This window comes from Saccopteryx leptura, chromosome X (genome assembly GCF_036850995.1).
Source record: "Saccopteryx leptura isolate mSacLep1 chromosome X, mSacLep1_pri_phased_curated, whole genome shotgun sequence".
Classification (NCBI taxonomy): domain Eukaryota; kingdom Metazoa; phylum Chordata; class Mammalia; order Chiroptera; family Emballonuridae; genus Saccopteryx; species Saccopteryx leptura.
In genome coordinates, this window is record NC_089516.1 from 72,534,232 (window position 1) to 72,549,580 (window position 15,349).

A 15,349-nucleotide genomic window follows, 5' to 3' on the forward strand; every position below is an offset into this window, starting at 1 on the left:
TCTCACAATGAACATAATAAATGTTAAATAGACAAATTTCCATTACACTTCTAAGAAACGTAGTGTCAGTCCAATCTTCTAGAGATTTGCTCCTTTTAGAGTCGCAGATTCTGGCTGTTAATGTGCCCAAAAAATACATATAGAAACTAAAAATCACAAACAAGTGGGATACATACTCCACTGTCATAAATTTCTAAATGAATCCTCCTTGTGCCAACTTTTTATAGATGATAAGCCAATGTAATTGTGTGTATAGGTGAGAGTAGACAGACAAAGGAGAGACAGCTCAGACAGATGTACAGATGGTTCCTAGGTCAAGCTCCCTTCTCTTTCCTACTCATTTCAGCATTGCTATCCTTAGATCAATAGATCTCCAACTTTAATGTACATAAGAAGAACCTGGGGCATATTTCTGACATCACCCCCAGAAATTCTAATTTGTTTAGAATGGAGTCAAGGGACTTAAATTTTTAAAAAGCACCCCAGGTAACACTACTACAGATGTCCATCACTCCTTAAAACAGTATTTGAGATACGTATACAGTTACCTGAAGGCCACAGGCCAGATTCTGTCCCATATGAAACTCTTTCGGGTTGAGGGCACACACAGTACTTTGGCATATAGACAATGCAGAACTAACATGCGCAAGAAGGAAATGCTGAGCTTCTGGAGATAACTTAATAGCCACTGAAGGCAAAGGTGTTTTGATAAATGGTGTTAACCTTTTCTGCTTCAGAGCTCAGAGAGAAACAGAAGTTATTTTTAAGTAGTGCTTTGAATAAACAATGGGCAGAAAAGTGGAGGTATTTTTAGTAAGTGCATCAAATTTTCCAATATGGTCATCAACAGCAATTTAAACTCATGTTTTCATTTTCACTTGTATTTACCTCCGCGTTTTTTGAGATTTTCAGTTTTCATTTTACTTCTGCTTCTAAATTCAGGCCCTTTAAAATCATCTTTGTCTTCATTCAGCACTGGCTCTGGTTGTACAATCACTGTACCTAGAATGATTTCATTTAAAAAACCATTACACATATTAAATGTGCAAGTGAAGTACAAGACTTCAGATAAAGCCAACATTGCTGGTACATAGTTTTATTTCTTTCAAGTTTTCAATACTTGTATAAGGACGTCTACAGAGAAAATAAAACAGGGAAATAGTAAAAGGGCCAGGTGTCAACACTCAGATTACTTTTTGGAATATAGCTCATGAAAATGGGGGAGGGAGGTATTATGAACTAATTATAACTAAATGTGTGAATAAAGCAGAAAACCTCAGCCCAGTTCTGAATTTTTATAGTACCTATCACAAAAGCTATTTTGAATATGAACATCCATGCTAAGTTTCATAAAGAATTTATAAAGCAAAATGACCAGAAGAGAAAAAAATTTTAAAGACATCTTATTTTTCTCAAAATGCAAATTACAAACTAAAAAAAATATTTTTGAGGTTTTTTCTCTATTTTTTCATTTACTTCTCAATCTTAGCTAACATTCAATATTATATTATTTGCAGGTATACAACACAGTGGTTAGACATTTATATAACTTACAAAGTGAGAAAAAGATTTTTAAGAGTGGTTTTATATCGCCTTGGAGGAGAATAATAGGGGGCAATGTGAGAAGTTAATTCTGCTATTATTGCAGTACCTATTCTGAAGTATTTCCCAACTAATATGGCAAAATTTCACTACCCTGCAATGTCTATAAAGAGTTTTACACAGAAGATTGCTTTAAGTTCTAGTGCTCAAACAATAAACTATAGAATGACATTAGTGGTTAGTTTCTATGGAAATATTTTAGAAAGAATATACTTTCTTAGCTATAAAATGTGAATTGAAGACAGAAGTTAATTTATGGTTTCATTATAATCTCTCAAGATCAAATAAAGCAGGGGTATAGAAAAAGTATCCAGGTCTAACATATATCTCTATTGCTGGGCTTAGTCATTGGGCATTACTGGCAACATTTAAGAAAGGAAAACCTCATAGTCAGGGGCAATCTAGTTCAATGAATTTATGAATGTCTGAGAAAAGGGGGAAAGAGGTTACAGAGGACTGAGTTTACACAAACTGCTGAATTTATATCATCTCCACAAATAAATAATCCACAACAAATAGTTCACATATAGATTCTAGAGAAGCCCCAGCATTTGAAAAAAAGGTAAAGATTTATAGCTAAAAAAAATAATAGAATTCTTTCTGAAGACTCTCCTCTAAACGGAAGCAAAGCAGCAGAGTGGAAAGAGCACTCACTAGCTTTGGATTCAGGCAGACCTGGGTTCAAATCTTAGCTTCTCAATTTAAAGCTGAAAAAGTTCCTTGAGCTCTGAATTTGTTCCTTCATCTCTACAAGTAGAAACAATAACTACCTTACAGCACTGTTTTGAGGATTAAATGAGTTAATTTTGTAAGAGTCTCGTATCTGTACATATTCAATATAGAATTCTTAACCATAATTATAATCACTCAAATTTAACCTTATCGAAAGAGTTTATTTTTAGTTTGATGGGAGAGCATTATGCTTAGTTTGTTGGTGACATCCCACACCAACTTTCTTCCATAACATCACTAAAACAAAGATTGGAATTCCTAGTTCTTAGCTCTCACCCTGTGGCCATCACAGAGACGCCCAGTGAGAATAAAGCTATACAAGGTGAGTCACTGCCTATAAGATGCAGACTCACATGTTAGTTGTCTGACCTTGGCCACCAAAACCATCACATAATATTACCATAGATGATTTGTAAATCCAAGTAAACAGTAGGTCCATCAATTTTCCTTCTCTTTCTCTTCTTTCTCTCATTTACTCCTTTTTCCTCATTTCACCCCTTATCTACTGTAACTTCTAATTTGTCCTGGTCAAGCAATGTCTTACCCTCTTACCCACCATTTTGAAAATTTTCCATAATCAATAATGTGTCATAAAAACACAAGTATAGGCAGAACACAAAACTTAGTAAGCACTGCTCTCAGAATAAATTTGAAGTATCTTCTAAGAGCCTTAAACTATTTAATAAAGAAAAAAATATAAATTTTTGACTGAAACACCGTGAAATTACCAAGACCCTTGTTATTCTCCCATCAGGTAAGCATTCTGATCTCAGACTTGGATTATAAAAAGTGCCAAGATTTTCATCTGGCTCTTTTGTGCCAATCTAATTAATGAAGTTTTAAGGTTAGAACTATAACAGTTGAGAAGTATGTGACAAGGCTTTTTAAAGGGATAATAGTTAGAAATATACCTAAATCCATCTATAATAGTTAACTTCAGCTTTGAGTCACAGGGAATTTAAGAATACAGTAAAACTAAACTTAACTTTAAATGCTGTTGTTTAAAAGTTTCCAGAATATTCATTAAGTTTTTCTACAAAGCAAGCACATTAAAATTTACTGAACCAAAACTTAATATATTAAACTTTTAAACCAATTTCTACAATCAAGTATAATGAAAACTAAAATCCCCTTTCCAGAACACAACAGAAAGTTTTGTTCCTTTCAAAGCTGACATGAATATTCTGAATTTTCAACCTCAATAACATAAATTATCATTACTATATTAATAAATTTCCAGACTATCACTATTAAAGTATCAGGTTGGTCCTTTACACACAGCTAACAATAACCAAGTTCAAATTTTAAAATAATTATTTTTGAAAATGCATTTTAACTTTAACTTCATATGAAAATTAAAACACATTACCTTTTGGCAAGCTTTGCATAGTAATATCATTTTCTGAATTCTCATTAGAGGCATCTTCATTTACAGTGTCATCCAAAGGTTTTTCATCATCAGATTCTACATACTTTGTTACAATGGAAGGTTTCCTATGAAAGAATTACATCCATAGAATTATGGGCATTTCTGAAAATTGGAACATGACCCAAAGAATATAAATAACATGTTTAGACTGAGCAGTAGCTCTTAAGCAAGGATGCACATCAAAATGACCTAGGAAAGCATATATCTCTATTCAATATTATTGAATAACAGAATTTAATAGGAAGGACTAGGTCATATACATTAGGAAAAGCTACCTAGGGATTATGAAAGGAACACCAAGTTGAGAATCACTACAGTAATTTAATAACAACCAAGCTATATTTATCAAGAAATATTTACGGGACAGGGCCGTGCACGTTTGTCATGGACCAGCACTTGAGTGTGTGGGGAATTTTCATCCAGTTATATTGTGTGAAGCAAATGCCATAAATATGAGAATGAAGGGCAAAGTCTGCACTAAAATGTGAATTTTGCTGAGTTAGAACATGATCTATAAAACCATAGTTTTCTAAGCGTGTAAAGAATCTTGAGATGAATTCTGAACTCAGGAGCAAAATAAAACATTACTTGAAATATTAAGCCAAGACCTAGACAAGATAGCGATGGAGTAGGCGGACGTACAAACTTCCACCTCCCAGAACCAAAGTGGATTGCAAAAAAATTTACGAACCATCATCTGGAAAAATCAACTTTGGACTAAACTAAGAGGACTCTTCAACCAAGGAACACTGAAGAAGCCACACTGAGATTAGTAGGAAAAGCGGAAGCGCGGAGAGGGCTGCCCAGCTCCCCAGAGTGAACAGCACCTGGGAGAGACTCGCGTGGCGGAAAGTGAGTTTAGCAGAGAGGAGAGGATCCTGAGTCCCAGGAACAAAATCCCACCTGCAGGCCCAGAGCCTAGAAGAGGTGTATGGACAGTATTTAGCTGTAAACAAGACAGGATACTGTCCATGAGAAAGACACTGATTTCTCAGACCCAGGATTCTTCTTAAAGGGACCACACAGAACACCTCTCTCACAACCACTCACCCGGGGCTCTGGGGGACAGGTAGAGAGGAGAGGACCAGAGCAACGGGAAGACAGTGTAATCTAGGAGGCACAGGGAGAAACACTTTGAGAGACAGCCACCCTAACTTCTGGGATGGATCACTCCCCAAATCTGAAGTGAATATTTTCCCTGGAAACAGAAATACAAGCAAAGGGAAGCAGGACACCAGCCAAACAAGCTCTGCCGGGGCACTCAGAGCAGAGTCGCTTAGAAGGAGGGGGCTTTCGGGACTACAGTAGTGAGTCTTAGGGTCTGAGCTGCAGCGCCCCCACCCACATGGCTGAGGGCTCACCCGAGGGGGAGCGCGGAGGGACACGGAAGACCGCTGGCCACAACTGATGCCCAGGTGTGAGCTCAGTCTTGCCCGGCTGGGGCAGAGGGGACATGCAAAAGTGGTCAAGGCCAACTGTAGGCCGCCTGAATCCAGCCTGTGGGGGAAGGGCAGGAGCTCCAGAAGGGGTGGAGACTCGCCCTTGAGCAAAGGCATAGGAGCACAGGCTGCCCCTCCTGTAGAACCTAGGCTTGTGGCCTGACTTGGGAGCCAGCTCCTCCTATGGGGATGAACCCAAAAGCCCAAAACAGGAAGAGTCCTGCTACTGATCATGGGCATGCCGTCCCGCCTACCCTGTGGAGCCAAGGCTTATAGCAGTCCCACAAGTGGTTTCCTCCTGCAAGGGCGGGGCGAAAGCCCGGAAACAGGTGGAGACCTGCAGCTGAGCAAAGGCACTCGCCACTGCACTCAGGGCCGAGCATAACGCCACCCACGGAGATGGAGAAAAGGTCAAGGCCACCAAGGCTTGTGCACCTGAGCAAGAGATCACAGCCACTACCGTGAAGGAGAGGTGGAAACCACAGCAACAGCCCCAGTGGGCAGGCACCAGCAACGCCCATACCCAAATGCACTAGGCAGAAACAGCAGAGGGGGTAGCAGGCCTGCAGACAGACCATACCTAGGGAACAGAGGCCACACCCAGTGCACTCCAGTGGCCAAAACCTTCCTTTACACAGACAAAACAAGAAGGCAGAGAAATGCAACAGAAATGAGTCAAGAGAAATCCCCAGAAAAGGACCTGAATGAGTCAGATATAACTAAATTACCAGATGCAGAGTTTAAAATAACGATTCTTAGGATGCTCAAAGATCTTAGAACAAACATAGATGGTCATCATGAACACCTAAATAAAGACATAGCAAATATAAAAAAGGATATTGAAATAATAAAAAAGAATCAGTCAGAAATGACAAATACAATATCAGAAATGAAGAACACAATAGAATGAATTAAAATCAGGATGGATAAAGCCAAAAATCGAATCAGCGAGTTAGAGAACAAGATAAATAAAGGCACGGCAGCAGAGCAAAAAAAAGAAAAGAGACTCAAAAAGTCTGAGGAAACTCTAAGAGAGCTCTGTGACAACATGAAGAGAAATAACAACTGCATCACAGTGGTTCCTGAAGAAGAAGAGAAAGAACAAGGGATAGAGATTTTCTTGAGCATATCATAGCTGAAAACTTCCCGCAATTAAGGCAGGAAATCATTTCACATGTTTAAGAAGCACAGAGAACTCCATTAAAGATAAACTCAAAGAAATCAACATCAACACACATCATAATTAAAATACGAAAGCTAAGTGATAAAGAGAAAATATTAAAAGCTGCTAGAGAAAAAAAGAATATCATCTACAAAGGAACACCCCCATAAGGATGACTTTCGAATTCTCAACAGAAACACTTGAGGCCAGAAGGGAATGGCAAGAAATATTCAAATGCAGAACAAGAGCCTACAACCAAGACTACTTTATCCAGCAAGGCTATCATTTAAAATTGAAGGAGAAATTAAAAGCTTTCCAGACAAAAAAAACCTCAAGGAATTCACTACAACCAAACCAAGGCTGCAAGAAATGCTAAGGGGCCTGTTGTAAACAGATCAAAGGAGAAAAAGAATATAGTAAAAGAGGAATACAGTTTTAAAGAATAAAATGGCAATAAATAATTACATATCAATAATAACGTTAAATGTAAATGGATTAAATGATCCGATCAAAAGACATAGGGTAGCTGTGTGGATAAGAAAACAGGACCAATACATATGCTGTCTACAAGAAACACACCTTAAAACAAAAAATGCACATAGACTGAAGGTAAAAGGATGAAAAAACTATTTCATGCAAATGAAAATGAAAAAAAAGCTGGGGTAGCAATACTTATATCAGACAAAATGGACTTTAAAACAAAGACTATAGTTAGAGATAAAGAAGGTCACTGCACAATGATAACGGGAGCAATTCAACAGGAAGATATAACTGTTATAAATATCTACACACCTAATAGAGCACATAAATATATAAAGCAGGCGTGCGGAGGACCCGGGTTCGATTCCCGGCCAGGGCACACAGGAGAAGCGCCCATTTGCTTCTCCACCCCTCCGCCGCACTTTCCTCTCTGTCTCTCTCTTCCCCTCCCGCAGCCAAGGCTCCATTGGAGCAAAGATGGCCCGGGCGCTGGGGATGGCTCTGTGGCCTCTGCCCCAGGCGCTAGAGTGGCTCTGGTCGCAATATGGCGACGCCCAGGATGGGCAGAGCATCGCCCCCTGGTGGGCAGAGCGTCGCCCCGTGGTGGGCGTGCCGGGTGGATCCCGGTCGGGCGCATGCGGGAGTCTGTCTGACTGTCGCTCCCCGTTTCCAGCTTCAGAAAAATGAAAAAAAAAAAAAAATATATATATATATATATATAAAGCAGACTTTGATAGATTTAAAGGGCGAGATCAAACGCAATACTATAATAGCAGGGGATTTCAATACACCACTAGCATCACTAGATAGATCCTCAAGAAAGAAAATTAACAAAGAAACAGCAGACTTAAAGGACATACTAGATCAACTCGATTTAATAGATATCTTTAGAACCTTTCACCCTAAAACAGCAGAATATACATTCTTTTCAAGTGCTCACGGTACATTCTCTAGGATTGACCACATCTTAAGGCACAAAAGCGGTCTCAACAAATTTAAGAAGATTGAAATCATATCGAGCACTTTCTCTAATCACAATGGCATGAAACTAGAAATCAACCACAACAGAAAAAGTGAAAAATACTCAAGCACGTAGAAACTAAATAGCATTTTATTAAAAAACGAATGGGTAAACAATGTGTTCAAAGAAGAAATTTAAAAATTCCGAAAGGCCCTGGCTGGTTGGCTAAGTGGTAGAGCGTGGGCCTGTATTCCCGACCAGGGCACACAGGGGAAGCGCCCATCTGCTTCTCCACCCCTCCCCCTCTCCTTCCTCTCTGTCTCTCTCTTCCCTTCCCGCAGCGAAGGCCCGGGCGTTAAGGATGGCTCTGGGGCCTCTGCTTCGGGCGCTAAAATGGCTCTGGTTGCAGCAGAGGGATGCACCAGATGGGCGGAGCATCACCCCCTGGTGGGCATGCCGGGTGGATTCCGGTCAGGCACTTGCGGTAGTTTGTCTGACTGCCTCCCCATTTCTAACTTCAGAAAAATACAAAAGAAAAAAATAATAATAATGCAGAGGATCAATGAAACGAGGAGCCGGTTCTTAGAAAAGGTAAACAAGATCGATAAACCTTTAACCAGACTCACCAAGAAAAAGAGAGAGAGGGCCCGGGCCGGTTGGCTCAGCAGTAGAGCGTCAGCCTGGCGTGCGTGGGACCCAGGTTCGATTCCAGGCCAGGGCACATAGGAGAAGCACCCATTTGCTTCTCCACCCCCCACCTCCTTCCTCTCTGTCTCTCTCTTCCCCTCCTGCAGCCAAGGCTCCATTGGAGCAAAGATGGCCCGGGCGCTGGGGATGGCTCCTTGGCCTCTGCCTCAGGCGCTAGAGTGGCTCTGGTTGCAACATAGCGACGCCTCGGAGGGGCAGAGCGTCGCCCCTGGTGGGCGTGCCGGGTGGATCCCGGTCGGTCGCATGCGGGAGTCTGTCTGGCTGTCTCTCCCCGTTTCCAGCTTCAGAAAAATACAGAAAAAAAAAAGAAAAAGAAAAAGAGAGAGAGGACTCAAATAAATAAAATTAGAAATGAGAGAGGAGAAATAACAACTGATACAACAGAAATACAAAATATTGTAAGAAAATACTATGAAGAACTGTATGCCAAAAAACTAGACAACCTAGATGAAATGGACAAATTCCTAGTAACATATAATCTTCCAAAAATCAATCTGGAAGAATCAGAAAACCTAAACAGACCAATTACAACAAATGAGATTGAAACAATTATCAAAAAACTCCCAAAAAATAAAAGTCCTGGGCCTGATGGCTTCACAAGTGAATTCTACCAAATATTCAAAGAAGAACTAACTCCTATCCTTCTCAAGCTATTTCAAAAAATTCAAGAGGAAGGAAGATTTCCAAGCTCCTTTAATGAGGCGAGAATAACTCTGATTCCAAAACCCGGCAAAAACAACACAAAGAAAGAAAAGTATAGGCCAATATTCCTGATGAATTTAGATGCTAAAATCATCAACAAAATATTAACAAACCAGATCCAGCAATATATGAAAAAATCATACACCATGATCAAGTGGGATTTATTCTGGGGAGGCAAGGCTGGTACAATATTCACAAATCAATGTGATTCATCACACAAACAAAAGGAAGGAAAAAAACCACATGATAATTTCAATACATGCAGAAAAATCATTCGATAAAATCCAGCACCCATTCATGATCTAAACTCTCAGTAAAGTGGGATTACAGGGAACATACCTCAGCATGATAAAGGCCATCTATGACAAACACACAGCGAACATCAGATTCAATGAGCAAAAATTAAAAGCAATCCCCTTAAGATCAGGAACAAGGCAGTGGTGCCCCCTTTCACCATCTTATTCAACATAATTCTAGAAGTCCTAGCAACAGCAATCAGACAAGAAAAAGAAATAAAAGGCATCCAAATTGGAAAACAAGAAGTAAAACTATCATTATTTGCAGATGATATGATATTTTATATAAAAAACCCTAAAGTCTCAGTCAAAAAACTACTGGACCTGATAAATGAATTCAGCAAAGTAGCAGGATATAAAAATTAATACTCCGAAATCAAAGGCATTTTTATACACTAACAATGAACAGTCAGAAAGAAAAATTAAAGAAGAAATCCCCTTCACCATTGCAACCAAAAAAATAAAGTACCTAGGAATTAATTTAACCAGGGAGATTAAAGACTTATACTCGGAAAATTACAAAACATTGATAAAAGAAATCAAGAAAGATACAAACAAGTGGAAGCATATACCGTGCCCATGGTTAGGAAGAATAAACATCATTAAAATGTCTATATTACACAAAGCAATTTATAAATTCAATGCAATACCAATTAAAATACCAATAACTTAATTCAAAGACATAGAACACATATTCCAAAAATTTATATGGAACCAAAAGAGAACACAAATAGCCTCAGCAATCTTGAAAAGGAAGAATAAAGTGGGAGGCATCACACTTCCCGATATCAAGTTATACTACAAGGCCATTTTACTCAAAACAGCCTGGTACTGGCATAAGAACAGGCATATAGATCCATGGAACAGAACTGATAACCCAGAAATAAACCCACATTTTATGGACAACTGATATTTGACAAAGGAGGTTAAGAGCATACATTGGAGTAAAGACAGCCTCTCCAACAAATGGTATTGCAAAAATTAGACAGCTACCTGCAAAGAAATGAAACTAGACCACCAACATACACCATTCACAAAAATAAAATCAAAATGGATAAAAGACTTAAATGTAAGCCGTAAAACCATAAGCATCTTATAAGAAAACATAGGCAGTAAGCTCTCTGACATCTCTCGCAGCAATATATTTGCCGATTTATCTCCACGGGCAAGTGAAATAAAAGACAGGATAAACAAATGGGACTATATCAAACTAAAAAGCTTTTGCACAGCTAAAGACAATAAGAACAAAATAAAAAGACAAACTACACAATGGGAGAATATATTTGATAATACATCTGATAAGGGGTAGATAACCAAAATTTATAAAGAACTTGTAAAAATACCAGGAAGACAAACAATCCAATCAAAAAATGGGCAAAAGAAATGAATAGACACTTCTCCAGAGAGGACATACAGATGGCCAATATGCATATGAAAAAATGTTCAACATCACTAATCATTAGAGAAATGCAAATTAAAACCACAATGAGATATCATCTCACACCAGTCAGAATGGCGCTCATCAACAAAACAACACAGAATAAGTGCTGTCGAGGATGTGGAGAAAAGGGAACCCTCCTGCACTGCTAGTGGGAATGCAGACTGGTGCAGTCACTGTGGAAAACAGTATGGAGATTTCTCAAAAATTTTAAAATCAAACTGCCTTTTGACCGAGCTATCCCACTTTTAGGAATATACCCCAAGAACACCATAGCACTGCTTGAAAAGAAGAAATGTACCCCCATGTTTATGGATGCATTGTTCACAATAGCAAAGATCTGGAAACAGCCCAAGTGTCCTTCAGAGGATGAGTGGATTAAAACGCTTTGGTACATATATACTATGTAATACTACTCAGCCATATAAATGATGACATCAGATCATTTACAACAACATGGATGGACCTTGATAACATTATACTGAGCAAAATAAGTAAATCAGAAAAACCTAAGAACTATATGATTCCATACATAGGTGGGACATAAAAATGAGACTCAGAGACATGGACAAGAGTGTGGTGGTTACGGGGGGTGGGTGGAGAGGGAGAGGGTTTGGGGAGGTGAGGGGCACAAAGAAAACCTGTTAGAAGGTGACGGAAGACAATTGGACTTTGGGTTATGGGAATGTAGCATAATCAAATGTCAAAATAACCTAGGGGCCTAGCATGCAGAGGACCCGGGTTCGATTCCCGGCCAGGGCACACAGGAGAAGCGCCCATTTGCTTCTCCACCCCTCCGCCGCGCCTTCCTCTCTGTCTCTCTCTTCCCCTCCCGCAGCCAAGGCTCCATTGGAGCAAAGATGGCCCGGGCGCTGGGGATGGCTCTGTGGCCTCTGCCTCAGGCGCTAGAGTGGCTCTGGTCACAACATGGCGACGCCCAGGATGGGCAGAGCATCGCCCCCTGGTGGGCAGAGCGTTGCCCCTGGTGGGCGTGCCGGGTGGATCCCGGTCGGGCGCATGCGGGAGTCTGTCTGACTGTCTCTCCCTGTTTCCAGCTTCAGAAAAATGAAAAAAAAAAAAATAACAAAAAAATAACCTAGGGATGTTTTCTCTGAACATATGTACCGTGATTTATCAATGTCACTCCATTAAAATTAATTTTTAAAAAAAGAAATATTAAGCCAAAATAAAATTATTAGCCATACATCCTAAAAAGAAAATTTGTTTTGTACTAGTTAGAAACAACAAAAGAACCACTAAATCAGCGGTTCTCAACCTGTGGGTCGAGACCCCGGCGGGGGTCGAACGACCAAAACAGGGGCCGCCTAAAGCCATCGGAAAATATATATTTATTATACATTTTTAAATAAAATAAATAAAATCAATGTTCCTGTCTGTCTCTCTCTGTCCTTCCTCTCTCTCTCTAAAATCAATAAATAAAAAAATTTGAAAAAAGCAATTAGCACAGTGCTGCTATAGTAAAAACATTTTTAAAAAACTCATACTGCCTAATAAGGCTTTCATATTTCATTTCACTTTTTCACCTTTTTCAAAGCACACATATGATCTAAAAGAAGCAATCTAGGCCTGACCTGTGGTGGCGCAGTGGATAAAGCGTTGACCTGGGAATGCTGAGGTTGCCGGTTCAAAACCCTGGGCTTGCCTGATCAAGGCACACATGGGAGTTGAAGCTTCCTGCTCCCCCCCTTCTCTCTCTCTCTCTCTCTCTCTCTCTCAATCTCTCTCTCTCCCCTCTAAAATGAATAAATAAATAAAAATAATTTTAAAAAAAACTTTAAAAAAAAAAAAAAGAAGCAATCTACATATTGCAAGGGCCTCGAGTACATAATAAATCCTCCCTCGAAAAGCCAATATAAGAATGAATTAATAATTGTTGAAGCCAAGTAATACATGTAAGAGAATTCATTATATTATACTGCCCATTTTATAATATGTATGCTTCTATAAAGTAGTTTACTTTGAATAAGAGTGCTTGAACTAAGTTTAGAAAACAAGATTATTATTCTTGGGAAAAAATAAAATGACCTGAAAAAGAAAATAACGTTTTCCCATCAACATCAACCAACCTTTTTGATCGTGATGATCCTGACGATTTGGATTTTTCTGAAGAACTAGCTCCCTAAATGTGAGAAATAAATATAGAGGTGAGTAAATCTTTGAAAGAAACAACCCTTCAATTATCTAGTTCTCTATGCCAAGATCTCTCATACAGTGATATAATGAGATTATATATTTTATAGATATGCATGCCTGAAATGTTTTTCTAAAAGAAACTTGAAAAATTAATTCTCATTACGCTCAGGCTTCCTGAACTTAAGATAATTTTCTCAGTTTTCTTAAATTGTTACTGTCTGACCAGGAGGTGGCGCAGTGGATAGAACATCAGACTGGGATGCAGAGGACACAGGTTCAAAAACCCGAGGTTGCCAGCTTGAGCATGGGTTCATCTAGCTTAACAGGCTCACCAGCTTGAGCCCAAGGTCGCTGGCTTGATCAAGAGTCACTCACTCTGCTGTAGCCCCCCGGTCAAGGCACAGATAAGAAAGCAATCAATGAACAACTAAGGTGCCACAACGGAGAATTGATGCTTCTCATCTCTCTCTCTTCTTGTCTGTCTGTCCCTATCTGTCCCTCTCTCTGTCTTTGTCACCAAAACAAAAATTGTTACTGTTAAATTTTAGGAGGTGGGAGAGGATACACTTGATCTTGGCCCAAGCTGACAAGAAAATATAAAGATGTAGAAGTAATCAGATACCAAAAGAGGTAGAGAATTTTAAGGATCTAAAAATGTGTCTTAAAAAAAAAAATAAAAATGTGTCTTTTTCTCTATCCTAATTATGGCAGAGTACCTTCTAAAATTTGCTTTGAGGTACTAAAATCACCTTTATTTTTCCAGTATAAGTCTATTTTATGGGATTAAGTATTTTACAATGGTGGAAATAATCTCAAAGCCACAGTGTCGACCTGGGTATCATATGAAGAACCTCAGGACGGGTCTCTATGACAGTGCTTAAAACAGTCGGAATACCAATTCTGAGGGGCTCAGAACCGCAGTCTAGCCCTTAACAGCCTGGCACACCACTTTCCCAATATAACAACATTCCAAAACCTATCTGTGAGCAAGCCTTCGGTTGTCTGACTTTTGCTACGCTGCTGGAGCAAACTACAATGATAACAAAATCATTAAACATCTTCTGCCTGACCTGTGGTGGCGCAGTGGATAAAGCGTCAACCTGGAAATGCTGAGGTCGCCGGTTCAAAACCCTGGGCTTGCCTGGTCAAGGCACATATGGGAGTTGATGCTTCCTGCTCCTCCCCCCCTTCTCTCTCTCCTCTCTCTCTCTCCACCTCTCTCTCTCCTTTCTAAAATGAATAAATAAAAAATAAAAAAATCAGGCCCTGGCAGGTTGGCTCAGCAGTAGAGCGTCCGCCTGGCGTGCGGGGGACCCGGGTTCGATTCCCGGCCAGGGCACATAGGAGAAGCACCCATTTGCTTCTCCACCCCCCCTCCTTCCTCTCTGTCTCTCTCTTCCCCTCCCGCAGCCAAGGCTCCACTGGAGCAAAGATGGCCTGGGCGCTGGGGATGGCTCCTTGGCCTCTGCCTCAGGTGCTACAGTGGCTCTGGTCGTGGCAGAGCGACGCCCCAGATGGGCAGAGCATCGCTCCCCTGGTGGGCAGAGCCTCGCCCCTGGTGGGCATGCCGGGTGGATCCCGGTCAGGCGCATGCGGGAGTCTGTCTGACTGTCTCTCCCCGTTTCCAGCTTCAGAAAAAAAAAAATTAAACATCTTCTAAAAATGGACAACTACCCAAAATGAAGTATTATAATAATAGTTAGCTATAACAGTAAACTTAACACATGCATGTATTAAATAAAAAGAATCTGATGAGACATATTATAGCTGTTAGAAGCGATCCTTTTAAATGTTTCAAATTATTCTTACCTCTTCCTTGCTGCTTTCCATCATATCAGAGTTACTTCCAGAACCACTGGTTTTATCTTAAAAGAAGAAATAAAAACATTTACCTCTTCAATACATTATCAAACAGAACATCAAAACCTACAACTCTATAAGCCCATTTTTCAATCTATGAAACATGACAGCATTGGTAATACATTATGCACATTAGAGTATTTCTAAAGGATTTTTCTTGCCTGACCAGGTGGAGGCGCAGGGGATAGAGCAGGGGTCAAGAACCTTTTTGGCTGAGAGAGCCATGAACACCACATATTTTAAAATGTAATTCCGTGAAAGCCATACAAGGACCCGTGTACGTTAGGCATTACCCAATAAAAATTTGGTGTGATTGGCTCCAGCCACCCGCAACCATGAACATGAGTGGTAGGAAATGAATTGATTATAATACATGAGAATGTTTT

General features: G+C 39.9%; 1 protein-coding gene across 6 annotated transcripts in view; it reads right to left on the reverse strand.

Annotated features, from left to right (window-relative positions):
* ATRX (ATRX chromatin remodeler) overlaps positions 1-15,349 on the reverse strand; it is a 218,938-nt gene that overhangs the window by 162,922 nt on the left and 40,667 nt on the right. For 5 of the 6 annotated variants that reach the window (XM_066357918.1, XM_066357920.1, XM_066357922.1 and 2 more), the window contains 4 exons: positions 14,913-14,968; positions 13,037-13,089; positions 3,704-3,828; positions 889-1,002 (listed from right to left, as the gene is read on the reverse strand). In XM_066357918.1, the coding sequence (XP_066214015.1) occupies positions 889-1,002; positions 3,704-3,828; positions 13,037-13,089; positions 14,913-14,968 (348 nt within the window). The remainder of the gene's footprint in view (positions 1-888; positions 1,003-3,703; positions 3,829-13,036; positions 13,090-14,912; positions 14,969-15,349) is intronic. The other variant, XM_066357919.1, reaches the window with a different exon arrangement.